This window comes from Dioscorea cayenensis, chromosome 10 (assembly GCF_009730915.1).
Source record: "Dioscorea cayenensis subsp. rotundata cultivar TDr96_F1 chromosome 10, TDr96_F1_v2_PseudoChromosome.rev07_lg8_w22 25.fasta, whole genome shotgun sequence".
Lineage (NCBI taxonomy): Eukaryota > Viridiplantae > Streptophyta > Magnoliopsida > Dioscoreales > Dioscoreaceae > Dioscorea > Dioscorea cayenensis.
The window spans coordinates 5,643,520-5,670,542 of record NC_052480.1 but is presented as its reverse complement, the minus strand read 5'-3'; the positions used below and the strand labels follow the sequence as shown (position 1 = coordinate 5,670,542).

General features: G+C 33.8%; 2 protein-coding genes across 2 annotated transcripts; both read left to right on the top strand.

Moving 5' to 3' along the window:
- The first annotated feature begins 5,377 nt into the window (after nt 1-5,377).
- LOC120270574 (elongation factor Tu, chloroplastic-like) lies at nt 5,378-7,236 on the top strand. Its single transcript, XM_039277623.1, has one exon. It carries the CDS (start codon nt 5,462-5,464, stop codon nt 6,893-6,895), a length of 1,434 nt encoding a protein of 477 aa, XP_039133557.1. The 5' UTR covers nt 5,378-5,461; the 3' UTR covers nt 6,896-7,236.
- Nucleotides 7,237-22,060: 14,824 nt separating this feature from the next.
- On the top strand, nt 22,061-23,241 carry LOC120270125. Its single transcript, XM_039277143.1, has one exon. The coding sequence runs from the start codon at nt 22,261-22,263 to the stop codon at nt 23,215-23,217; it is 957 nt and encodes a 318-aa protein (XP_039133077.1). The 5' UTR covers nt 22,061-22,260; the 3' UTR covers nt 23,218-23,241.
- Nucleotides 23,242-27,023: the final 3,782 nt, after the last annotated feature.

Here is a 27,023-nt window from a genome sequence, read left to right as displayed (position 1 = left end):
GCGAATGGAAGTGAGTGTGTGATTTGCAAATATATTTGGTTAGAAAGGGCAATTTTGTAGTAAAACCCCTGCAATAATAAGTATTTGCAAATATACCCAGAATTGTAAAAATGCCCTTGAATGTTTTTGGATTTATGATTATTCTGAATTGAATAGTTCATCTACTTTTTCAAACGTGTTTTTTGGATCTCTATATTTTAAACTATAATTTTTTAGTCTCATTGCTTAAAATGAGCCATGCTAGTCCTTCAAAACCCTAAATCATAATCTTTATAGAGATTAATATGGCTCAATTTAATCAATATTGTAATTAAAATGTTATAGTTTTAAGTTTAGGGAACCTAAAAGGCACAATAAAAAAAAAAATAGAATGACTATTTAGAGAATTATACTTTAAATTTAATTATACAACCAAAAACACAATTTTTAAAGTAAAAAATATAAGCACTATAATTAAATCACATCTTTTCTTGATTTAAACATGCCGTAAAATGTTTATATGTTTTTTTTTAAAGCTGGAGTTAAGTTAAATGGAGAAATAATGAGAAATTAAAAAGATTATAATGGAGTTTTATAAAATAGAAAAATTAGATATTTGTTTCAGCTACTTGATGATTCATGATTTTTGGGAGAAAAAATTGAACAAGTGATCTTTGGACTTTTTTTATTAAAGGTATTTAAAAAATATGAAAATATTGTAATAAAATGTTAAGGCATTTGAGTTATGAAATTATATATTTTTTTTTCCTAAAAAGCTTTTTCAATTTTAAATACACTCCTAATTTTAGGAGGCAGTGATGAAAATTACTTTCACTAGTTAATAAAATTTGTAAAAAAATATAACGAACTGAAAGTGTCTAAAAAAAGCAAACAAAAAAATAATAACATTTATAATCATGTTGACTATGTATTATTACTTTCTCCTGTATATACTAAAAAATTCAATATATCTCTATAATGACGGTAACTTATCATTTATAATAGTAAGAGTAATTACTCGGCTATAATAATTATAAGTTAGCTTTTTTTAAAAATTAATTGTTTGGAATTTTAAGTGCTTATTAAACAAGATTGAGATTACTCTCAATATTACAAAAATATATTAAGGATTCCTTCAAATAAGATGAAAGTGAAATATAAGGATTCCTTCAAATGATCCAAAATTCCATCTTTATATTCATTTAAATGACTTGTGTATACATGTAAGCACTTCGCTAAGAATTTTGGAAATTAAACTAAAAAGGGCATTAGGTTCAAGAACCAAACACTCTCAACAGCCAACTTTAAACACCATGAAATTATTCTACCAACTTTTTCTTTAATAACATTAATTATTTCAATGTTTATATTAATGTTCTTTTTAAAAAAAAATATTAACACTATTAATTAAATGACTATATTAATTAGAAAAATATACATATGTAAACTTAAAATATTTAATTTTAATTAATACTTATTAAATTCAAGTTTGGTTTGCTTCTCACCCCATATGAAAAAAAAAATCCTTAATCTAGACTTTTATCATCTAACGAAACACCCTATAAATGTAGTTCATTATATGAGAACATCTAGTTTCATATCATGCTTTTTTTTTGGCAAAGTAGTTTCATATCATGACATGATGATGATAATATGTTAACCATAATTTTAATTGCATATAAAGCTGTTGACATAAATCTTAATTTATTTGAGTTGTTGACATCTCTCAATCCATCAATTTGAAGTATTATCATTAGCATAAATTTAAATTATTGTGATTTTTGTCCATAAATGTGAATTTATTACTGTTATATGAGTACAAAAATGAAACAGTTGAAATAGAGTTAAATGTATATTACCATCTCTTATTGATCCATTTTGATTCACTTAAGAAAAAATGTTAATTCGTGCTTTTTATAAGCCTTATGTAGGGTTGTAAACGAGCCGAGCAAAGTTGAGCACCATATTCAAGCTCGGATCATTACTATTTTAACTGGGCTTAAGCTTTACGATAATTTTAGTAAAAGAATTATTTAAACTTGTTTGTAGAATCATTGAAGGCTTGGCTTGAGTTCAAGCTCGTTAAAAACCTCATCAAGCAAGTTAACAAATAACAATAATAACAAAATAAATATAGGGATACAATTATCCATAATTTTTTATATCCATGTAGCATAAACCATTCATCATATTCATCCATGTCAACCATCCACAAGAAAAGCATTTAAAAAACATGCCCTTAATTTGTAAATGGTTCTATTAATGATTTTTGTAAATAAACTTATAAATGATACTATAAACGAGTCTTTTTATAATTCATATAAAAAGTTAACGATACAATAAACGAGTTGATCATGAGACTTAACGAGCCGAGCTTGGTGATGTTTAGACTTAGCTTGTTTATATTACAATCTCACTAATTAGTTTTGAGAATTGCGAGTTGAGACTCCAAGCTTTCAATGAACGCATTGTTTCATTTATAACCCTACCCTCTGACATAGGTGCTTATTTTTATAATTAAAACAAAGCTATTATTTGGACAAATTATTACATAAGCGCTTATCAGTATTAAATTACAAAATGTAGTTTCTTTAAAACAAAGGATTCTTATGTGTTTTTCTCTTTTCTTCTTTTGTCTCCAAAGCACTTTTACAATAAGCACTAAAATTAGTAGGTTTTGTAGAAAAAAAACCTAATTACTTATATGAATGCTACTAGCTTTTTCTCTAAGCAAAAATATCATACATCTGCAACTAATTGACAACCTTAAATGAGATATATTCTTTCATAAAACTAAGTGTGCCCACAGATAATGCCTCACCTCCATAGCCTCTAATCTCGTTTCTTCTTCTGGATGTGCATTGACCAATCAAATCCAAGTGGCCTTACCTTCCCATAATCCATCATCTTCCTTAGCATCTTCATTTCTTTTTTTTTCCTTGCCAACATCAGCCGCTAGGTCACTTCATCTTCATTCTAGTATTTTTTTTTTCAAAAATATGTGACTAGGTAACTTAAAAAAAACAGTGTCATACATAAACTCCAGTAAACTTCGGCGGAGTAAATAAGGGTAGGGGCTCACGTACATATAGATACTAAGATCACCTGTGTTTTAAACTCTCACTACTTGTAAATAGTTCTAATGAAAACCCAAATACTAATAGATCACTTAGTATCTCCAAGACTTTTCGTCCACCATACAATGTCTCTAATTTTTTTTTCTATCTCTCCATATTTGTGCAAATATGGTTTTGCCGATTCCTCTCATTAATAAGCTTGTAGACAGCAATCTTGTTATTCATTGCTACATTATGCAGCTTAATTGATTGTTTAGTGAAGCATTGTTTCTTTGTTGCATTCTTTCACAAGGTTGGTGGTGCACAACTAACATTGTGCGAAGATGTTAAGTTTATTTTTTAGATGAACGGTTTATCTTAATTTATAGTTAGTAGTTTCTCTATTAAGTTTTAAATTATTGGAGTGATAAAGAGATATGAGCTCTTTGTGAAAGATGGGGGAAGTGATTTAGTTAAAGAATTGTTGTGAAACAAATAGATGAGTGATTTAGCGAAAGAATTATTGTAAAACAAACCGAATCTAGTCCAAGAAATAACTTGTTCCACTTTTATTGTGTTATGTGAATAAATAAATACTAGTAAAAAATAATTATCTAAAATTATTTATCCAACCAAATAACTCATACCTTAGTGGAACTTGTCATTTATTGCGGAAAACGAGGGTGAGATATTCAAAAGGTCTCGAGTTCAAAACTTTTTAGAAGCAATAATGGTAATAGGTCGTTAGTTGTGGGTGCAAGCTCTTCAGTTGTGAGTGCAAGCTCTTCAGTTGTGTGCGCAATCCCTTGATGTATACAGCGCTCGTCACTTTCGTCAAAAATTATTAATAATAATAATTATCTATTTTTTTAATAAATATGGACAAACATAGCCATCAACTATTGAGAGAAAGAGAGTTGAACTCTCAACCTTTTTAATTTGGAAGAACATAAGCTATCACTATCTTATCATGAAGTTAAAAAAACTCAAATAATATTACATCTGCAAATAAGAACATAAAAAAAAAGTCATTTATCAAGTTGTGAGTGGATCCAAACCAAATCAGACCTAGAGTTTTAGGATACGTTTGATTTGTGAAAAAAAATGGAGGACAGTACACCACAATTTTTTTTGTGATTTGTTTGATTTGTAAATAGGGTTTGAGTACAAAAAAAAAAGTATTGAGAGACAACACAATTTGATTTATTTATTTTTGTCCCACCATAACCATGGTACAAGAATTCAAATGAAGACAGAACAACTAAAGACATTATTACTCTTAAGTAAAATAAAAAAAATTACATTGAAATTTCAGCCGCTGTCCACCTTTGCTGACTACTATTTATCTTTGCTCTTTGCAACTAGCCACCATCGACAAGCACAAGCCCATCACCAACATCATCCCACCATCATTGCTAGTTGGCCATAAGTCACCAACCCAAGCTAACCATTAAAATAGTACAAAGGATATTATAATAATTTTACTATTTTTTTCAGTCATATTATGTATTATTCATTGAATAGTAAATATGGAACAACACCCTTTTACCATTCATATAATAGCATACTACTTGTGTTGTACCTTTATACGAATCAAATGAACCCTTAAGCTTTGCTTGGGGTGAAAAGTTGAGAAAGGTTGAGGAGGGTTTAAGAGAGTAAGGGGTTGGGAGGTAAATGGTTGGTTGAAAACACTCAATTTTACCTTCACTTCTCAATCCCCCAATTGAGGTTAATATTTTTTTAAAACAAAAATGGCCTTACTACAATATTGTAATGACCTAACATCCCATTTTATTACAAGGTGGGAATGAATGGTAAAAAACTTGAACCCTAACAGTGAGAGCTTTGTCTCCTCCTCCCATCTCCCATGATCCATTGACAACTCTCGTCGGAGATCCGTCAAACTTCCGATGAGTAAATTTTTTTATTTAAAAAAATATTTATTTTTTCTATTAAACAAGTAATATTCTTTATTATTGAGTTTATATCTCGAAAAGATAAGCATTTTATTTTGATAATATTATTTTTTTATGTTTCTTAATTTATGATTACCAATATGAAAAACACAAGAAACATCAAAGATATTTCAATAATATTAGCACAAATTCTTACTTTCTTTTACCTCCAATCCAAACACAAAAAACATATGACATTCCATTACTATACTCGTGCTCCAAAGAAGATATAAATTCAACCCTGAACTTACTTTCCCTTCTCATACTTCACATTCGCCTCATTCCATCCAAACAAGGCCTAAAAAAAAGGACCCAAATGAGCCCAATCCAAGGCCCAAATCAGCTTATTTAAATCCTCACACGCCATCGATGAACCAGAACAAGAAGAGGTCTCGAGAACGCTTCTACATTCCCAATCCAATCCGGATAAGAACCTCTTCCCCTGCTCTCCACTCCTCCCATCATCCCATGGCCTCCATCACCACGGCCTCCCTCCTACCCTCCCCCTCTCTCTCCTCCAAACCTAAGCCTCGTCTCCTCTCCTCCCTAGCCGCCTCCTCTCTAGCCGCCTCCTCTTCCAACTCCTCCCCCACTCTCAACCTCTCCCGCATTGCTGCCGGAGCTGGATCCCAGACCTTGCTGAAGAAGCACGGCGGACTCTTCGTCGTGCGTGCGGCGCGCGGCAAGTTCGAGCGGAAGAAGCCCCACGTGAACATCGGCACCATCGGCCATGTCGACCATGGCAAGACGACACTGACCGCCGCGCTGACCATGGCCCTTTCCTCCATGGGCAACAGCGCCCCTAAGAGATACGATGAGATTGATGCAGCCCCGGAGGAACGCGCTCGCGGTATCACCATTAACACTGCCACCGTTGAGTATGAGACTGAGTCTCGCCACTACGCCCATGTTGATTGCCCTGGCCATGCTGACTACGTGAAGAATATGATCACTGGTGCTGCTCAGATGGATGGTGCTATCCTTGTTGTTTCCGGCGCTGATGGTCCTATGCCTCAGACGAAGGAACACATCCTTCTCGCCAAGCAGGTCGGGGTTCCTAACATGGTTGTGTTTCTCAATAAGCAGGACCAGGTTGATGATGAGGAGCTGCTCCAGCTTGTGGATCTTGAGGTTCGTGAGCTTCTCTCCTCCTATGAGTTCCCCGGTGATGACATCCCCATCATCTCCGGTTCTGCTTTGCTCGCTCTTGAGGCTCTGATGGCCAATCCCAGCATCAAACGCGGTGAGGACCCTTGGGTGGACAAAATTTATGAGCTCATGGACGCTGTGGATTCCTACATTCCCATCCCGCAGCGCCAGACTGATCTCCCTTTCCTGCTCGCTGTGGAAGATGTTTTCTCCATCACAGGGCGTGGTACTGTCGCCACTGGACGTGTTGAGCGTGGCACGGTCAAAGTTGGTGAGACTTTGGAAATTGTCGGCCTTCGCGAGACCAGAAGCACCATTGTCACTGGTGTCGAGATGTTTCAGAAGATTCTGGATGAAGCCATTGCTGGTGACAATGTAGGCCTTCTTCTCAGAGGCATGCAGAAGGCTGACATTCAGCGTGGGATGGTCCTTGCTAAACCGGGGACAATCACTCCTCACACAAAGTTTACTGCTGTTGTGTATGTTCTCAAGAAGGAGGAAGGCGGCCGGCATTCGCCTTTCTTTGCTGGCTACAGACCTCAGTTTTATATGCGAACTACTGATGTCACCGGGAAGGTTACTTCCATCATGAATGATAAGGATGAGGAGTCGAAGATGGTGATGCCCGGTGACCGTGTTAAGATGGTTGTTGAGCTCATTGTGCCGATTGCTTGTGAACAGGGAATGCGTTTTGCCATCAGAGAGGGTGGCAAGACTGTTGGAGCTGGTGTCATCCAATCCATCATTGAATAATGAATGAATTTGCAGCCCTTAGTTCGTGCCTTTGATTTTGATTGTTCATGGGGAAGCTCATAGATTGTCCGCCAAAGATTTGTCGGTTGCATTTCACTGTCAGAAAGACTACTGAACTGGCATTGTGATATAAATTTTTTTCCAGTTTTGTTTCCTTTCCCCTCTTGTAGTGATTCCCTTTTTGTGTTCGGGTAGTTGTTTCTTCAGTGTAATCTGAAAAAAGGCCATTTTAGTCTTGATAGTATTTCTGTATGGATGGAAACTAGCTTTTTCTGATTCCGGATTTGTTGAACACTGACTTAATGCTTCTTAGAGTGCAGGCATATTGCCGTTGATGTTTCCTCACTGATGCTATTGAGAATAAGAGCTACTTCTGCATTGTGATAATTTTTTGGTTGGTTATTTATTGATTTTTGTTGCATGCGTGGTTTTCTTATTGACTGTGCTCTTTTGATTTCTGGGACTCTTATCATTTAGTAATTATGCCTTTGCTTTAAGTGCATATGCAATGTATGTGATTGTTCAAAGTGCAATATCTGCTTATTCATATGAAATGCAGATGCTGTTCTCTTTCTTGCTGATGCAAGTTATATAAATTTTTCCATGTGTAAGGATCACTGTTGATTGCTTGTTTTGGTGTTAACTGTTAAGTATTCTGCCTGCAGAGGTGGACTTTAAATATTAAAGTTTGTTTGTATTTTGGGACAATTTCATTTTAAAACATTTTAAGTTCTTTAACGCTTATCTTGATGTATGCTGAAAACTAATGTGTTTTCTCTTTGTTTCTCTGCAGGTATATTATTACATTACTTCAACATTTCAAAAGGCAACCTGGTTAGTTTTTTCCCTCATAATTTTTATATCCTTTTTGTGGCTGAACATGTGCTAGAGGCAGGTCTCTTTCACCAATTTGAACTTCATTATCTGTTTCAATTAAATCATTCGTCTTTGTTCAACATGTTTTAAATTTTGCTACCTGGCATATTTGTGTGCTTTGTGGCTTTCATCTTAGTCTTTTATGCTTAAAATTATAGGAATTTATTTAAATTTTCAATTGGGAAATCAGTATTTGGCATACTAAGTTCATACCGAGGATTGGCTGAAGAAGAAAGATTATGGAATTGCCAACTATAATAGATAGGCTCATTTTCGGGGTAGGATATCTTCCGGTGGTGAAACGTTGCATTGTTGTGTATGCAGGACAAAATTGGTTATTGCTTCTGTCGGACATTATAACAGAAATTTTACTGATCTACAATGTTGGCAGCAATTTTATGTTTTGTGAAAAAAGATTAGAAGAGTATCTAAGAAATCTGGCATGAAGGAAGAATAAATATGATCTAATTTGACATTAATTATAACAAAAGCGCTAGATCACAAGGGCTATGCAATAGATGAGATTGTTTTCATCTACAAGAACCGATCGATGGAGGAGGAATTTGAAATGACATGGTAGCAATGTGTGTGGGAGGATTCAATGAAGTTTATATCTGTATTTATATATGATTTTGTACTTCTAGAAGATAGAACTGCTTCATTTATAAATGGTGGACGCTTTTAAAGATTTCACTTGTGCAAACCAACATTCCTTTTGTTTGCTTCATTCTTTTATTTATATTATGTGGAACGATCAACCAATATAGGATTGTTGCTGAATTCCTCTTCCTGCCTTAGGTATTCAACCAATTCATATTCTTTCTTGGTCATATGGCTTAAATTTTTTTTAACCGGCCCATTCTTTTGGTATCATTTACTATGTACACCGTATAGTTGGAGCCAAGGGTGTGAAGACAATGCAAACAACCATGTTAATTTCAGATTGACGTATGGCGATCCAATGTCGATGATTTTCACTTTTGTGGTTAATAAGATGTCCGTTAGTGATGTTGTATAGAATCCATGTAGTGAACTGTTAAACCAGGAAGTAGATTAACTGCTGTTCCGTTAAGTATATATTTATCTTAATGAACCTCATTAAACTTTATTGAACAAGATAAAATCTGGTTAAGCTCCGCTCATTTACTCATGGAGCCAGAAGCTGGAAAGTACAGCTCAAACTTGGATCGTTTATTAATGGTGCAATCTTGAGTGACTTAAATATGTGCTGAAGTCAGATGGCTTGGCTTTTTGAACAGCCCTAATAGTATGTAATGGAATAAGTATAAATTATAAGACAAACTATTAAGATTTTAAACATTAGAATCTAGTTATTTGTAGACTAGTAATAATAGTAACCCTTGATCCATTACCATCCAATGGAAGCTCTTAGGAGAACACTTGCTTGAATTAGTAACTTTGAAACTATAGACCATCCTTCTATGGTGATAAACCCTTAGGATGCGGATGAACTGAATTTTAGCTTCTCTGGAATAAAATTTGAATGAATTGGTGACAGTGTTAGTTAATGTTACTTTGGAACTAGCATCATCATTTTGTTTATTGAAGCTCAAAATAATGTAGCAACTTAAATTTTGCGAGCTAACAAAAAGAACTTCTGAAATTAATGGAGCTATATGGTCAGGATTCTATACATTGGATTTTCTTTAAGACCAACCATCCTAAGTTTTATTTTCTTGCCCTGGATTTATGTACAATGAGCTTATTATGGATATTGATTCATGCAGCTTCCTTTAAACCCTGCAACATAATATGATGCTGTAGTATACTCTGCCTCTCTATTCATATATATGATGATCGTACATTTTGGTCACTATTATAGTAAAAAAGAAATTGTTCAATATGGTCTTCCGACTAACTAACGATGTTCGGTTTTTTCATCATCTGACTCCATGAGCCATGTGGTGAGAACCTTTTCAAAGGTTGATACGACAGCTGAGGTGGCACCCGAAGTGTTGCTTTAATCCTTAAGTTTGAATGCTTACATTAATACTTCCGGCTACTATGGTAAGATCTACAGATTAAGATGAATTGCATCTGAAATGAGCTTTAAATTCATTTCATTGTTAGTCATCAGTATCTTTTACTTTGTAAAAGTTTTAATCACATGACATTTATGATTCTCTTTATGCTTTTCAGTCATTATCTAATGCTCAGGTTATTTAGGGTGTCATATATTATAAATTAATTAATCTAACCACAATACAAAGCATTATGATTTTGAGTGCTTGATTTATTTAACCATCATCATTATTGAAACTAAGACAGGTTTCAACGCCAACTTTGTAGTTATTCTCATGTCCATAATGTTAAGTATCAGTTTGCATATGATACTCATGTTATACATGAATTGACCCAATAATTTTAAAATTTAAAACCTAATTAGATGCTGATAAGCAATGGAGAACAATGAGCTTGATGAGTAGTTTTAAGTTATCAGTTATATTGCATGGCTTAATAATTTGCATTATATGGGGACTTTTCTCAGTGTTTTTTTTTTACTCTCATTAACAGTTCTTTGGGTGATTACTGCAATCTTGTGAAGGATGGCATTTTCTCTGGTAAATTGTTGATGATGTCTTCTTGATGATTGCTTTATAATTGTTTTAACTTTGCAATTGTGCTACTTGTTCTCTGTTTTGAAGGGAAAGCCATAAGATTTGTTTGTGATCAGGGGTTGGTCTGGTTTTTAATTTTAGTGTTTTAGTCATGCTGGATTTTAGGTTTCATAATTTAAAATCAAAGTTGGCAGAATTTTTATTTATTTATTTATTTTTATGAAATGTGGACAAGCCAAGTTTGTGGGTTGGGTGGTTAAGTTTGTGCCAAAAACCATAGGAAAAAAAGATAAGAGGGTGAATAAAACTTAATAAATAAAAATTTTAAGGTAGAATTGCCAAAAAAAAACCCCATAGTTTTGCAATACCCAAAAACCCCTTCTTTTTATACTCCATGATTTTCAAACCCCTAAAGTACGTAACGGCATTAAACGGAGTGTTTTTTAAATTTTATGGACGAATATGCCCTCATGACGGGAAGTCGTGGGCTGCACCCTATTTCGGTGATGCGAGAGGAAGTAGGTGGGTTTTTCTTAGAAGCTGCTGCTTGTCTTCTCTCAACTCGCGTCTCCGACCATTTGTCTTCTCTTAACTTCGCGTCTCAGCTCTTCCCTTTCCACTGGCGTCTCGAAGAAGTCGCGCAAGTATTCGGCGTTTCATCGACTGCGATCTAAAGTATTGATTATGGTTTTTTGTTAAGTATTCTATTACGAAGAGACATTTTTCGGTTTTGTTTTGTGATTTTGTTTTTCTTGGAAGACATTGAAAGGCTGCGTAGGGGATTGATCGGTGGGGTTTTTGTTAGTCCCAGTAGGGAGATCTCTCGCTAGGGGTTTTTTTGTTTTGTTTTACATTTTTAGATGCAGTATCTACGATCGAAATGGTTTTTCGATTGTTGTGATTTGTGTAATATTTATAATCTACGTTTACCCTTTCGGGTTGATATGGTTGAAGTTGTAAAAATGAGGTCTACGTTTAAATAATGAGCTTTTACCGTTTAAGTTTTGTCGTCTCTGTTTAACTATTTGTATCTCTGTTTAATAATATAGTTCTCTATTTAACAAATGATATCAATGTTTAAGAATTGAGAGTTTACCGTTTAACAACTTATAATTCCGTTTATCAATTTGTGAATACTGATGTCTGAATGTGCTGTTATTGTCGCAGGCTTGTGATTATGGCGGTCAATCTAGTTAATGGGCGATGCTACATGACACCGGTAGTGGAGACCGTGGGTGAATTGCAAAATTCACATGATCTCTCGACATCGGGAGATCATCCGAAGGACACTCGTTCAGCAGCATTCTCGAGTTGGAAGTCGTATTCCAAGAACGGGACCCTTCTTGATTCTCCGTTGCAAAAGTACGATAGTCGCACCAATAAATTCGTGATCGGGGAAAGCATGCTGACTTTCAGGCCTGAAGATGTGGCCCTCGTTCTTGGTCTGCGTTGCGATTGAGGCGAGTCGTGTTTTAGAAGAAAACACGCTCAGCTTTCAAAGAGAGGTATCTATCGAAAAGCGTCACGAGAGATCGAGAGACTCCATCGAGAGCACTCTTGACGAACTTCGTTTGTCGAGGAGAAGAAGAAAAATTTTTGTTAAACTATTGATGGTGTACCTCACGGGTGCAATCCTCTTCCCAAATACGTCTCGCTCGATTCCCTAAGCGGATCGTTGATTATGTCGATGATCTACCCGCCATGGGGCGATACGCGTAGGCGCGAGGCGCCTGCAAGTGGGCTTATGGAGGACATTCCACGAAGCCGCGGCTCGAGTGCAATCTAGATGCATGGGAAGAAAGACCAACACCGGGTATGTTAAGGGTTGTACGGTCGCGCTTAACATTTGGTTTTACTGGTGACGGAGCCGGAAAGAAAGTCCGTTTCGAGATCCCAAAAAAATCGTCGTGCTACGGTGAAAATACTTACCGGAAGCAAGCGACGATAAAAACGAGTTTGTCATCTCTCGAATGAAAAGAGGTAATAATTCAAAAACAATATGTCTAACCGTAGGTGTTAATGTTTAAAAATATTATTTACCGTTTAACTTTGTTCATCTACCGTTTAAACCGTTTCTTTAATATTTAAATATTTTGTTCTCTGTTTAACCTAATACGCTATAATGTTTAAATATATAAGTTACATGTTTAAATATAGTTTTTATTGTTTAAACTGAATGTTTTCGCTAAGATTGTTTGGTTTACGCATGTTAGTTTCCTGAGCTAGTTCCTACGAATGCTGATGAAGAAATATTTATCGGGTCAACCGTCGGTTGGATGCTATTGCTCCGGAATCGCTTGCTCGAAGGCAAGATGAGATGGCAACCTCTTCCGTGCGCGCTCGACGCCGTTCTCCTACTTCCAGCCCAAAACGCGCACGCATTCCTCGAGGTTGGAGAAGCCCTCGCCTACCCCGCCCGACCGTGGCAGAGCCCCCACCGGCACTAGGCGAGGATGTCACTATAACTCTTCAGCAGGCTTGCCAGATTTTGATGACCGTGTTCCCTCGGCTTGTCGCTCGGGTTGAGGCGTTGGAAGGCGGTCGCACTCACGATCGATTGCGTCTTTCTCGAACAAATGAAGCACCCGGGGACGGATGCGCCGGTCGGAATTCGACGAGCGAGGACATCATCGGGGTGGTCGTTCGAAGGGGCCTCATTCGAAGAGGCTTGCGAAAAAGGGAAAACAATAATACCTCCGTCTCCACCGCCGGCTGATGATGAAACAATAGCAGCACCATCGGCGGCTGATAGTGTTACTATTGATGACATGCCCGTCACGGTGGAGGAGATCGCAGATGACGCTGAGATTGTCGCGGTGGATAAGATCGTTGAATCTGTTGTTAACGACAACATGAACCCGGTGGAGCCGGCGTCGGCGATCTGCGGCATCGAAAGATGGACACAATCCATGAAGAACAACAACCGACCAGACGTTGTGTATCGCCATTGATCTCTGTTCAGTGGTGCGGTCGAGAAGGTCGTTGACTCTATCCTCAGCGAACTCGAAGTCACGGTGGAACCAATCGACCCGGCCGCTGCGCATCGAGCGGACACAATCCCACAACAACAAGAAGCGTGTAAGGAAGTGTCTCCCGTTGATGCTACGCATCGTGCCCCCATCGAAGGAAGGGAATGCCACCGAAATGGAGCGAGAGAGAACAATGCCAATAAAAAAATTAGAAGAAGTTCGGAAAGTCTTTCATTCGAAGAAGAAAAAAATCGTTGGCGATCGCGCCTCAACAAGTACCAGCGAGGAGTTGATAAGGATCTTCCTCAGCGCCACTATGGACAAGTAAGTTTGAAGTTTTTTTATGTTATTGTTTAAACTATTATATGTTACCATTTAAGTAAGGCGTTAACGTCTAACCATCACAAATAGCATTTAAACTATTACATGTTACCCTTTAAGTATTACAGTTAATATTCAAACATTAAAAATATAGCATTTAAATATATAGATGTTAACCTTTAACTATTATATGTTACCATTTAATTTATATCGTTAACATTTAAATATTTTACATAGAATTTTAAATCTTGTTGTATCAGTTAAATATTTACAATATTGTTTACGTATCTATGTTCCGTTCAACCATAGCATTGTCGTGTGGAAGAATGACTCTATCAGCACCACACGGTCCAGTCTATTCGACCTGCTTGAGGGGAAGGAGATGGTTGCAAACGATGTGATGGACGCTTTCGTATGTATATTGCAAAAGTCGATGAGCGTAGTGCCATATCGTTATAAGAAGCGCGCCTCCATCACACGACCACTGGCGCTGTTCATGTCAAAGCAGGGCGACGACGCACATGAATCTACTATGGCTATGATCGGAGATGCCGCGCGCAACATGCATGAAGTTGACATTGTCATCCTCCCGATAATTATGAGTGGCCACTTCCATGTCGTCGTCCTTGACAATGACAAACAAGAATACAGGCATTATTCTTCATGTCAAAGCGAGGAATATGATAAAAACACGTTAGAAATGGTAAGTGCTTTAATAATGTGTTTGAGTAATAGTATTCGGTAAATAATCGGCATTATAATATCAACTTGTATACCTTGACAGCGAAACCTATTCGACCTTTGTATCGACATGGAGTTGGGCGAGTCGGCGACCGCAAAGTTCCCGCTTGTTCACAACACTGAAACCCCATGACAAAAAAGGAAGTGTCGACTGCAGCGTCTATGTCATGCGGTTTATCGAGCAGTTACTCGCCGATGAGAAGCTACAGCTACGGCAGACGGACGTCCCTTATCTGCGATTAAAGTATGTTTCCCACATACTTAAGGTGGGGAGGCGGCAGCATCAGCGCGAAGGGGAGTGTTCGCAAGCGGGTTCATAGTCATCTGTATACGTTCTTTAGTTTCAAATGTAAACCGGTTTAAATTCAATTCATTTTTCCGAAGAAACATGACAAATTTTTGTCAATGTAAATTTACATGTATCTATATTTATATACTTGACTTTTTCTTTAACAATCCAGTTTCATTGTTTAACTTGCACTTTCATTGTTTAATTATCAACGTCATTGTTTAAATATCCATGTTACAGTTTAAGACGAACTAGTCACTTACGAAAATAACTATCGACCGTTTAAACTAACAACGTCTCTACTTAAATATATGTGTTAACTGTAACAATAATGTTTTTCTCCGTTTAAAAAAATGAAAAGTTGGCACACAAATAACTTTGTTTCTTTATAAAAAAATCAGTGCTTTTTACAATGGCTAGTCGGTGACGTTTCATTGTAAATATCTTGTTTCGCTTTTGAGGTTACGTTCTTGTTGGATGATATTGAAGTCCCTGCGAGTTCATTATCGGCTAGGGTTACGTTTCGTTTTCATTTTTCATTATCGCCTAATGTTAAACAATCGGGTTTCGATGTATAATTATCACTTTCTCCCTTTAACTTTCTTTCTCTCTGTTTAAATTTCATTTTCTCTGTTTAAAATTGTCTTATTGAATATCAGTGTAATTACAATGAAATGTACTTAAAATACAAATCTCTGATAGAAATAGAATGTTCACGTAAGACAATACAATACAACATTCATTTTCTTAGTAAATATCAACGTAATTACAATGGCATATACAAATCTCTGAAAAAAATAGAATGTTCACGTTAGGCAATACAAAAATTCTTTGTTTAAGTTTCAAACTCTCCGTTGAACGCACGACGTAACCATCACGGACCTCGGAATCGTCAAAGTGCACCTTCGAATAGGGTGTCCAGAACACTCGCTCCAGTCAGACCACATTTTCTTCTAGATCAAGTTCTTTTTAAAGGATATGTGATGAGCCTTCTTCTGGTAATCATCCACAATCAACTTGTAAGTGAAATCTTCTTTCCTTGACAAAGTCGAAACGCACTTCCGTCATTGCTTACCCGTAGAGCATTTCGACTTGGCCAAGAAAAAGCAAGTTTCACCTATAGGTTGTTTATGGATGACGTACTAGAGGAAAACAATCATGACACATCCTGTAAAAAGTCTCTGATCTAAAAAATGTGGTTTGAATGGAGCGAATGTTGTGAACACCAAGTTTTCGACTCGACAGGATGACCATCACACAAGAAGAAGAGGAAGGAGAGTGGTTGTATGTTCAACGAAAATGGTTCTTCCTTCCCTATTTGTACTCGCGAAATCCAACGACTGCTTTGCCGCCTGACTTCCGATTTTTAATGAAGTCCCGGAGTGGAAACGCTGGGGAACCGAGCGTGTATTAGTCACGCAGGGGACCAAAAGGCACGGCAGCGTTGTATATTTTAAGCGAATTCAAATGTATTTTTACACGATAAATTAAAACTTTAAAGCAGAGAACCAAATATTTAAGCGTAATTGATATATTTAAATATAAAAGTTCAATATTTAAACAATAATAAGAAGTATATACACAATACACAATGCCTACTCTGAGCATGATTCATTCCGACGATCTGCGATTGTGACCAGAAGCGTGGCAATGGCTACAAGGCACCTCGCGGACCTCGGACGCTTACGACTCGATCATCTTTCGTCTAGGATGCCCAGGTTGCCTTCTCATCTGCGATTTTTGTCCGTCGTCACTGGCGGTCACAAACAACAGTGGCATTGCAAGCCCTCTTAAACCCCACAATACACACACTGAAAGAAAAGAATGCACGCTTAAACACCAAATGAGAAGAAGAAAAAGAAGAACAAGAACAAGAACAAGAACAAGAACAAGAACAACAAGATATGAGCCTTCTAAACTTTGTTTGAGAAAAAGCAAGCAGGAGGCAAACAAAGTTGCAAAACTATGAATAGATTTTGGACATGATATGATTGTGAGTCATTTTTCCCTCCTTTTGTAAGGGCAAAAATGGAATTTCATATCATAAACCTACTTCAACTTACCGGCGGGGGGTTAAAGGGAATGTAAAATATAACGGAGGGTTGTCCGGGTGTGTAAAAGTTGAAAGGGGTTTTTGGGAAGTTTTGAAAATTACGATGGGGTGAACAGTAATTTTCCCATATTTTAAATATAATCAAAATTATATAATTATTTTTTAAAAATAATTACATAAATAAGTATTACAAAATATCAACAAAAGCAAATTTATAATTGTCCTTTACTAGTTTTATTATTTTGAAACAATGAATAATTATTTCATTATATATATATATATATATATATATTTCTCAATGTATATCACTAAGCAATCAGTTAAGAATTGATTACCAATTCTATTGCATAGTTGAGTCTTCTCAATTTTCATGGTTGAAAAATCTCTTTCTATAATTGCAATTGAAATTAATAAAACTAGAGTTAAAGTTGAGACATTAAATTAAATAAGTAAATATTAACTAAATTTAATTTCAAATCAAACCAAAGTCAAGGTTTGACTATTTTCATTTTTTTTTTTTAGCTAGTAAAAAATTAAGGGGGTCAATTGTAAAATAGATGGAGCAATTAGGACATCAACTAATTAAATTATTATTAAATAGATTTAATCTCAAATTATACAGGGGTAATTGCCCTTTTTTCCCATAGCTTGGCTCTGCTATTGGGTGTGGGAGAACACAAGTATATAGCTACTACTTTCAATATATTTGTGCTCTCATCCTTGTTCAAAAGTTCGACCCGTCTCCTCGACATGAACATGAACAATTTTATACAGAGCATCCGGTGTCAATAGACTAAAAGGTCGATTGTCAATTTATTAAATTAATTATAAATTTAATTAGACTAATCAAATTAATCAAATTTTTAGTGTAGATACGGTGAATTTCAATTTCAATTTAGTAAATATTTTGATTATTTCATTTGAAAAAATAATAATATGAAAACAAAATTATCAAGGTTTATCAAACGGAATAAATCAAACTGACCAATTGCACGCCCCAATTATTTAGCTCATGTGATAAAAGAGACAGAGCATCATAGTTGTCAAATGCAGGTTTAGGAAAGAATCATTGAATTCAAAAATAAAAATTACATGAGAGAAGAGGTACACATTGCAGTAAAAATTAGCAACCTTTTATGCGCACACAAACAAAAAAAGGTTACTAAGTTTTTCATGTGAAATTATAAAATTTTGTCATTATGCAAAATTTCTGATATACTCATATACTTGTTTTGTGAAATGCAGTAAATAATTTATAATTTTTTATTTCATGATATGAATAAATAACTGCATCCACTATTAATTTTATTTATTCTTTAATTATGTACTTAAAAAGAGTTAAATTTTTGACCTCAAACATAAAAATTACATGTTTTAACAGCTTGGTCAATGACTCTTTTTGTTCACCTTTGAATTATTTATTTATTTATTAAAAATTTTTTTGAAGAACACCTTTGAATTTTTAGGAACTTGTTTATATTTTATTTTTGAAAAAACAATGTGCTTATTTATTTCTTTTTTAGGTTTGTTCATGGAACTAGCTTACATTTTATTTTTAGAAAAACGATGTGCTTATTTATTTATTTATTTATTTATTTATTAGGTTTATAATGAAAGATGTTTCATGGCAATGCGAAAAGGGGACCAAACATTTTTTCCAATTTTGTCTAAACTCTTCTGGAAGCTAGGAAAAATCTTACATTGTATAATCTTTTCTGCATCAACATTTTTGGAATTTCTATTTGTCCCTTTCCTCACCAAAGAATACTCACAGTTTAATTACAAAATATTGAGTTATCCCATATTTACTCATAAACACACACACACACACACATTTATATATATATATATATATAATTATAAAAGAATTATTATGGAAGAGTCCAATACATACTTGTTCGGATAAATGACTGATTAGATTTTATTTTTATTTTTATCTGAAAAAATTATAAATATGTCAATTGTAAATTTTCTTCCCATTATACAAACTAAACATATTATTCGGAATTAATTTAACTTATAGTTTAAGTTTTTAGAATGAAAAACTTAGATTTATATAATTTAAATTCATATTATTAATTATTTTAACAATTTAGAAGTTAAAAAATTTTGTTTTTATATTTTTTTATCTAATGAATAAATCACTTTGCACAGGCATGGTTCTTATGTTTCAATCATACATTAAAAAAGATTATGACCATCATATCTTTCAAAATTTGTATTTTTTATTTTTTTATTTTTCTGTATATTATCAAACCTCTAAACTGTTAACAACCAAATAACAGATCAGCAACACTAACAACACAAGTTTTGAGATGCCTTTTCTCCTCTGTTTCCAGTTAACACATGCACTGTTTTTGGTCTTCAGAAAAACTTCTTTTTCTTCAGAAAAAGAAAAGGAACAAAAAATAAAAATTAAAAAATACAGATTCAGGTTACTACTGTCAGCAATGCCATCCCATGTTCATTTGATTCTTATATTCCTCTTTGCACTGTGTGAGCTGTTTACAGCTTAACCAGTCAATGAATTATATTAACAATCTTTTCTGTTGTTCACTTGTACTTTCTACATAGATACACTTCATGTGCACCAAATAATAATATTATAAATGTTATAAAAAAAAAAGAGAGAGAGATAAATTTCTGAAGACAATCAAAGATTTGGATGGAAGTGAAATGTCATATATTATCCAAAGGAGAGAAAGAGTCCATAAGGTTTGCAAGTAGGGGCATGAAAAGTATAAGCTGTAGTCACATCTGATGCAATGCTTTTATAGGCACTAAAGGGGACATGTCAAGTGACTGGTCATTTTCTGGTGGCTATATGATCCTCTCTTTAGTTGGTGTTGTCCTTGTGAGGATGCCCCCAGGAATCCTTTGTTCTTTGAAGTCATGGATTAGAGAGATTGATTTTACCCTCAAGGACAGGATAGAAATGTCTCTGCATTTTTTTTTTAACATCCCTAAATGGTACTTGCTTGAATTATATATATATATATATATTTAAAGTAAATAATCAAAATATTCTCTTTAGAGTTGATTTGTAATTTTTATTTCAGTCACATACTTTGAAAAAAATTATAATTTTATTTTATTTGAGCTTACCGTGTTAATGACGCTCATGCATGACTTATAATAAGATTATTCCAAGGATTTTACATGGCTTCCAATACGGCAAACCAATTATAATCATCATTAATACCAAAAATATGATTAATATTTTTACAACAAAAACTAAACGTGGGGACCAAATCATAACTTTAAAAGCTAATTTTATTTTTAAATTAAATTTAAAAGGACCAAATCATAATATTTTAAAACTGATTGACTGAAATTATCACGCTTAATATAAAAGAGTTAGTATTTCATTTTTTTTGTTAATATGATGAAGAATTTAGTTCACTTTCTACTTAAAAATATTGAGGGTTTAATCTCAAAATTGAATTGGGGGTTGAAAAAAATCTTAAGGATTAAGACTTAAGTAGTCATTTAAATAATATCAAGAAATTTATAAATTGCTTTTTCCTTGATTTTAATATTTTATAAGGATGAAAAACTTTACACTTCAAATTAAGATAGTAAATTGTTATTGTATTAGATTATATATAAGTTGATATTTTGTGAAGTATTCTAAATTTATATTAATGTTTTTGGGTGCTAATACAAAAGTAAAATTTCTGAAATTTATACTACATCATCTTCATGTGGATGTTATAATCAATATCAGTGTCACATTTTTTTTTTTAAACAAAGACGACAAGTATCTCTCCAATTAGAGATCATGAAGGAAACAACAACTATAGTAGCACATCAATTATGATGGATTATTGATCATTTAAAATTTTATTAATCTGATCCAATGTTATATGGTATAATGAAAGTTGTGCTATGTACAGACTTAAAAAATATTTATGAACTAAATAAAGTTAATAAATCTCCTAATCATGCAACCCGAAAAAAGAGATACAACATCTCTCATAAGAGACTCACCAAACCCATTTATCTCGGCCTTTTACTATTATTATTTTGGTTAATATTTCTAATTAGTAACATTGATTAGAATTGGTCCATGACTCCATGGTGATCTTTCCTAGTTATTAACAAAGGTAAATAGTGAAACTGGTATTATCTTATAAGAGTATTTTAGTAAATTGATAAATAAAAAAATAAAAATAAAAAAAAAAATACATGATGGGGTTAATAATTCATGGCCTAGTAGGGCAATCACCCATGTGACAAGATCCACTGTCTAGACTTTTTTTTTTTAATTTAATTTCATGAAAATGAACAAAGGACAACCCTTCTTTTACTCTTTACTATTAATGCATCCATCAATCTCCAAAGTAAAAGACATGACTCTTTTTGGATTGGTTGTCCTTTTCCGCAACACCCCTCCAACAGAGTTGACCATTGACCCATTTGCCTGTTCCTCTCTAAAACCTTCTGTTTTCCCAAAAACAAAATAAAAAAATCATTATTTTTTATGATTACATACAACTTCCTAACATTTTTTTTCTCATATTTTTCGAAGTTAACAAGGTTTTAAAAATAATATATTAAGATAATATTTTGTATAATCTATTTATTTTTACAAACTATTTTCATAATTTAAAGTTTATAAATTTTGCCATAGTGTCCTAAATGTAAAATTTTCAAAGGTATAATTTTTTTTTCGTACATGGGAGAAAGAAAACTTTTTTCTTGCTCATTTTTTTTTACTTTTGTCTTTTTTTTCTTAAACTTAACTAGGTTTAATATGGTCATTTCATATCTAGGACTAAAAGCCAACTGGCACTGAAGCGATAGTTACAAAAACGACAGAGTTTAAAGAATTTTTTTTGATTGAGAAATATGGTCAAAGTACAAAATTTAAGTCCTTGATTTTTGAGTTAAGAGAAAAATTTATTTTTTTTAATAAAAACTACCATGTAACAGAATTTAAACTCTCAAATTTTCAATTTTTGAGTCATGAAACAATAAAAACATTATATTTTTTTTACAAAAGTGAATTTTAAGAGGATATACAAGGCAAGAGACAAAAAAAACAACAATTCACTCTCATCCTTCCTCCTCTTATCCTACAACACCACCTGTAGATTCCTTAGTCTTTAAACCTCCAATGATCACAATATTATTATTCATCTATGAGCCCTGAAAGATAAACAAAAGCCTCCCCCCCCCTCCTTGGAAACCCAAAACTTTTCTTCACATGCCCAAACCTTTTCTTTTTCTTTTGCCCCCTCTAACCTTCTCAGGGCCCCAAAAATCCACACCAAACTGGAAAAAATTAAATTACTCACCCATAAAATACTGAACAGTGAGTACCAACTCTGTAAACTTTTCCTGGGAAAGATGAGATCTCTATTAAACTTAGTAAACTACTTCCTTTTTCCATAGAATTTATCAAAAAGCCATCTTTCAATGGCCCCTTTACACTCATCACTACTCCCTCTCACTCCCTTTGCTTAAAAACATCACCCTCTTGGATCACTAACTCTCTCTTCTTCTTCTTCTTCTTCTTCTTCTTCTTGCTTAGAATGCAAGACCAGTTCCCAATTCCTTCTTGTTTCTCTCCATCAGATAAATTTTCTGATGATCCAAACTCAGCAAAGTCAGGCCAGAGCCTAGTTATGTCAGTTTATCGAACAAAGATCGCTGGTCACTGCCGGATAATCACCATAACATGGTGCAAGAACCTTCTTGTTCATGGCCTTTCCATTTCAGTTGAAGCATTAGATCAGAATCCAAATGATGATCACAACATCAATCACAACAACATTGACATTGATCACAAGCACTTGAATCAGTTCAGCTGCAAAGTAGAGCTCAGGCCTTGGTACTTCTGGAGAAAACTTGGTTCTAAGCGTTTCCAAGTTGATGGTAAGCCTGTTGACATCTTCTGGGATCTCCGGCAAGCCAAATTCTCCGGCGAGACTGAGCCTCGATCCGATTATTATGTCGCTGTTGTTTCCGATGAAGAGGTGGTACTTTTGCTAGGTGATCTCAAGAAAGAAGCTTATCGCCGCACCGGCTTTCGCCCTTCGATCATTGACGCAATATTATTGTCCAAGAAAGAGCATGTTTTCGGCAAGAAAAGATTTTCTACCAGAGCCAAGTTTCATGAGAAAGATAAGTTCCATGATATATTGTTGGAGTGCAGTAACAATGGAGGGTTTGATTCAGAGATGATGATCAAAATTGATGGAAATTCAATGGTAGATGTTAAGCATCTTCAATGGAAGTTCAGAGGCAATGAATCAATTTCCATTGGGAAGACAAGGCTAGAAGTTTATTGGGATGTTCATGACTGGCTTTTTGTTCCTGGTATGCGGCATGCATTGTTTATATTCAAACCGGTGTCATCGCCGGCATGTTCTTCTTCGACGTTTTCATCGTCTTCGTCATCGATGAGTTCCGTTGTGAGTTTAGGGGAAGAAGGGAGTAATGGTTCATCTGGTTCTTGCTTGTTTCTCTATGCTTGGAAGCTTGAGTGACTAACTAAATAAGAACTACTACTACTACTCTTTGTTATACCTTCTATGCTCACAAAAGAATTATATGTTCTTAGTTCAAAGTATATGTGTGGCTTTTAAGTTCAATAATGTTTGCAATTTTAGATGAACAAAAATAGAGATAGTTTTTTTTTAAAAAAAAAAAAATTTTCAATGTTTGTAATACTTTGAGAATACTTAAAAAGTTTCTAGTTTTGATACCATATTGAATACAAATAAGGTGTAAAGATATGTGGAAAGAATAGTGGGTGTCACATGGTGGGGGCCTAAGAACAAAAGAGGAGAAGAAGAGTTAGTTGCAGCTAGCTGGTCTTTTGAATAAAGGGGAGAGATAAATTAGTGATGACAGTAAGGATGCACATTAAGATTGAGCCAATAATTCTAACAATTGAAATATATATATATATATATATAAAAGATATATATTTCAAACATAAATAAGGAGAGTTTGGAACATCCATGGATGTTGGTAGGGTGTCTGGTAGGAAGGAGCCAATTAGGGTATAACCTACAAGAGGGGATGTACTAGTGGTTGGGCTTGTAGGGTCTGTATGATATATAAAGTAGGAAGGAGCACATGGATTGATAAGGGAGGTTGTGTAAGGGGGTGGACTTGGTTAGGGTGAGTGCATGGTTGGTTAAGTGATGGAGTGGTGACAAGGTCCCTAGTTAGGGTGGGGTTTTTGTTAGGGTTTTGTAGGGGGTGCACAAATTGGCTTTGAATTGGCTCCTCTCGGCACTTTGCCTTGTGGCCCTATCTATCATTTTGGAAGTTTATTAGATTTTCCTCTGTTTTTTAGATTACCTTCTCACCATAAAATGGAATAATAATATTTTAGCAATCTTAAATTTCTTTTTTTAAAAAAAGGAGAGAAATTGCTAATTTAACGATGTTTGTTTATTTTATTATCGATGTAAATTATTTTTATAAACTAGTATTTAAATGCCTAAAAATCAACTTAATTTTTTCATAAAAATAAATTATTATTTACACTCTTTCTTAATTAATTAAGAAAAAGTGTAAATGATAAGACCGGAGTGCTCGTCCAAAGGCAATGTAAGGTTGGAGTGCTCGTCGACGGGCAATGTAAGGCTGGAAAAGGGAAGGGACTTCAATACGTATAGTGCTAAGGTTCACAGTGAGGGATGGAGAGAAGAGAGGCAGAAACGATTTTTTTTTTAAGTTTTAACGGGATGAACACAAACTGATCCTTGATATGTGTGTTATACAAACCGATACATTCCGTTTGTGAAATTCACAAACGGCGTAAATATCTGTTTGTGTTATACAAACGGAGTCAATCTCCGTTTGTATAACACAATTACTATTATTATTATTATTATTATTATTATTATTATTATTATTATTATATATTTTAAATTTTAAAATTCAGTTAATAATAAAATAATATATTTAATAATTTTATATATTACAAATTTATTAACAAACAATTAAATCTAACTTAATTTTATAAAAATATATGCTAACTTTTATACATCGCAAATTTATTTTCAAATGACTTATATATATATATATATTCATATACGTAAATCATTTCAAAAATTACAAAATAATTTTAATATTAAAATATAAATTTACAAAAGCATAATTATAGCAATTATGACTAAATTTAATTTTAGTCATGATTTGTTACCGATGGAGAGGATTCAGTTTTTATATTTAATTACCAACGGACAAGGATCCCGCTGGTAAATTTAAAAATGGGATCTTTGGATCCATTGGTAACTTTACCAATGGATCCAAAGATCCATTTGTAAAAATAAATTTTGGTATTTATAAATCATGCAATATTAATTATAAATCATTAAAATTATAACAAATACTATTATATGCAGTGATGTATGTTATGCTTTTTATATAATATATATATATTTATATTAAAATTATATGGAAAAATTTTTGAAATATCTACATATATAAATATGTAGAATAATTTTTAAAAAAAGTTAATATATTTAGCCATACCAGATAGATAAAATAATAACATAAATAAATAAATGGTAATAATAATTGTTTCTTAAAAATAAATTATAAATGAGTTTAAAATATAAAAAATAGGCTTAAAATTATTATTATTATTATTTTTTGTAAAACTACTCTGTCCAAAAAGAGTTAATATGTTATAAAAATTTTATGTATTTTTAATTTTTTGTTAATAAATACAAATTAATATTTCATGATTTATATCAATAACAAATTTATTCCCCAAAAAAAAAAATTTACAAACGAAGTTAGGGATCCGTTTGTAAAATTACCAACGGATCCTTAAATCCGTTTGTAATGTTATTTTTCAATTATATATATATATTTAAATTTATTTTATCATGAAGTAATCAATACAATTAGAAAATTTCAATATTGTAAGTTGTTATTTGTATCTATTTGAATTATATATATATATATATATATATTCTTTTAACAAAATTATTGGTCTAGTTTATATTTAAATCACTTACATATATAAATATAAATATGAGTAACAATTTCCAAAAAAAGTAAAATATAAAATTTTATAAATATATTAACTTTTTCAGATAGAATAATTTTAAAAAATAAAATATATGTAACTAGCAATAACATTTTATAAATTTGAACCATTTTTGAACCGATAACCGATGTGTAAAACCTTGTACTGATTTGTGTGTTTGGTGTAACAACACCAAATCTCGAGATGAGTGCATAGAAAAAGTGTAGAGTGGTGTGACATGTACTAGGGTTATCTTTAGCTTGTTCGATGTGACTACACCAACGCTTAGGATGTGTGTCTAGAAGAGTAGTAGTGTTTAGGACTGTGGTATAGAAACCAGTGGTGTGATGTTATAAAAAAGTTTGGAATGCCTACTCACGGAATTGCGCTATAGACTTCATGACCTACATTGCTAGAACATGGCTTTAAGTAGAGTTAAGATTGGGGATTTTTCAATTGGAATCGACTCGCTTGAATAGTCATCTAACATGCCACTTAGACGCCAACGAAGATCACCTCCTCTGAGGTATGATAGACTGAGAGTGGAGAGTTATCCCCTGGAGGAACATTTGAGGGAAGAAGAAGAAATAGCTCAAGGCTCTACTAATGCTACTGTGGACGAGCAAAGAGAAGTTCTGAGGGTGTCCCAAGAGCAAGAGCAAGTTCAGACTCACGTATTAGTGCTGCAGACACACCTGGTGGTGACCATGAGACCAAGAGACTTTACCACGATCATTGTATCCGAGTTGCGAGATATATACATGGAACAATACCACATAGAACTACGGTCCATGCTGCAACTACGCAGAAGATGCGGGGTAACAGGAGAGATGGCGACAACCTATGATGATGCTCATGCAATTCTTCAATATAGTGAGCTAGTTGATTTGAGGAATTAGAGAAGGCGACGCCAAAGACACTAGTTTAAATCTAAGGCTTGATTTATAAGCAGTTGTCTTGCTGAGAGTAGTGCTTGACGCAAAGATATTGGCTTTGTTTTATGTGCTTTTCTGTCCAAAACTTGTTATGTCTTTGTGTACTTTAATGATATGCTGCTCAACTAGTTTCCAATCGGGTCCGTTTAATTGATACAAAGCAATCATGTTATTAAAAAAAATATAATCAAAATTTGAAAATATTGGTCTAATATTCATTAAATACTAATCCTATGAATAAGTATCTCTATGATAAATTTTTTAAACAAATATTATACCTATACATATGCATAAAAGTTATTTATCATTTTATTTAAATTTTTTTAATAAAAATATAAATTTAGCAATGGAATTTCTTTTCGTT

Excerpts from the sequence above, each read along its gene's own strand:
- LOC120270574 (XM_039277623.1), top strand. The coding sequence starts at position 5,462 with ATGGCCTCCATCACCACGGCCTCCCTCCTACCCTCCCCCTCTCTCTCC.
- LOC120270125 (XM_039277143.1), top strand. The coding sequence starts at position 22,261 with ATGCAAGACCAGTTCCCAATTCCTTCTTGTTTCTCTCCATCAGATAAA.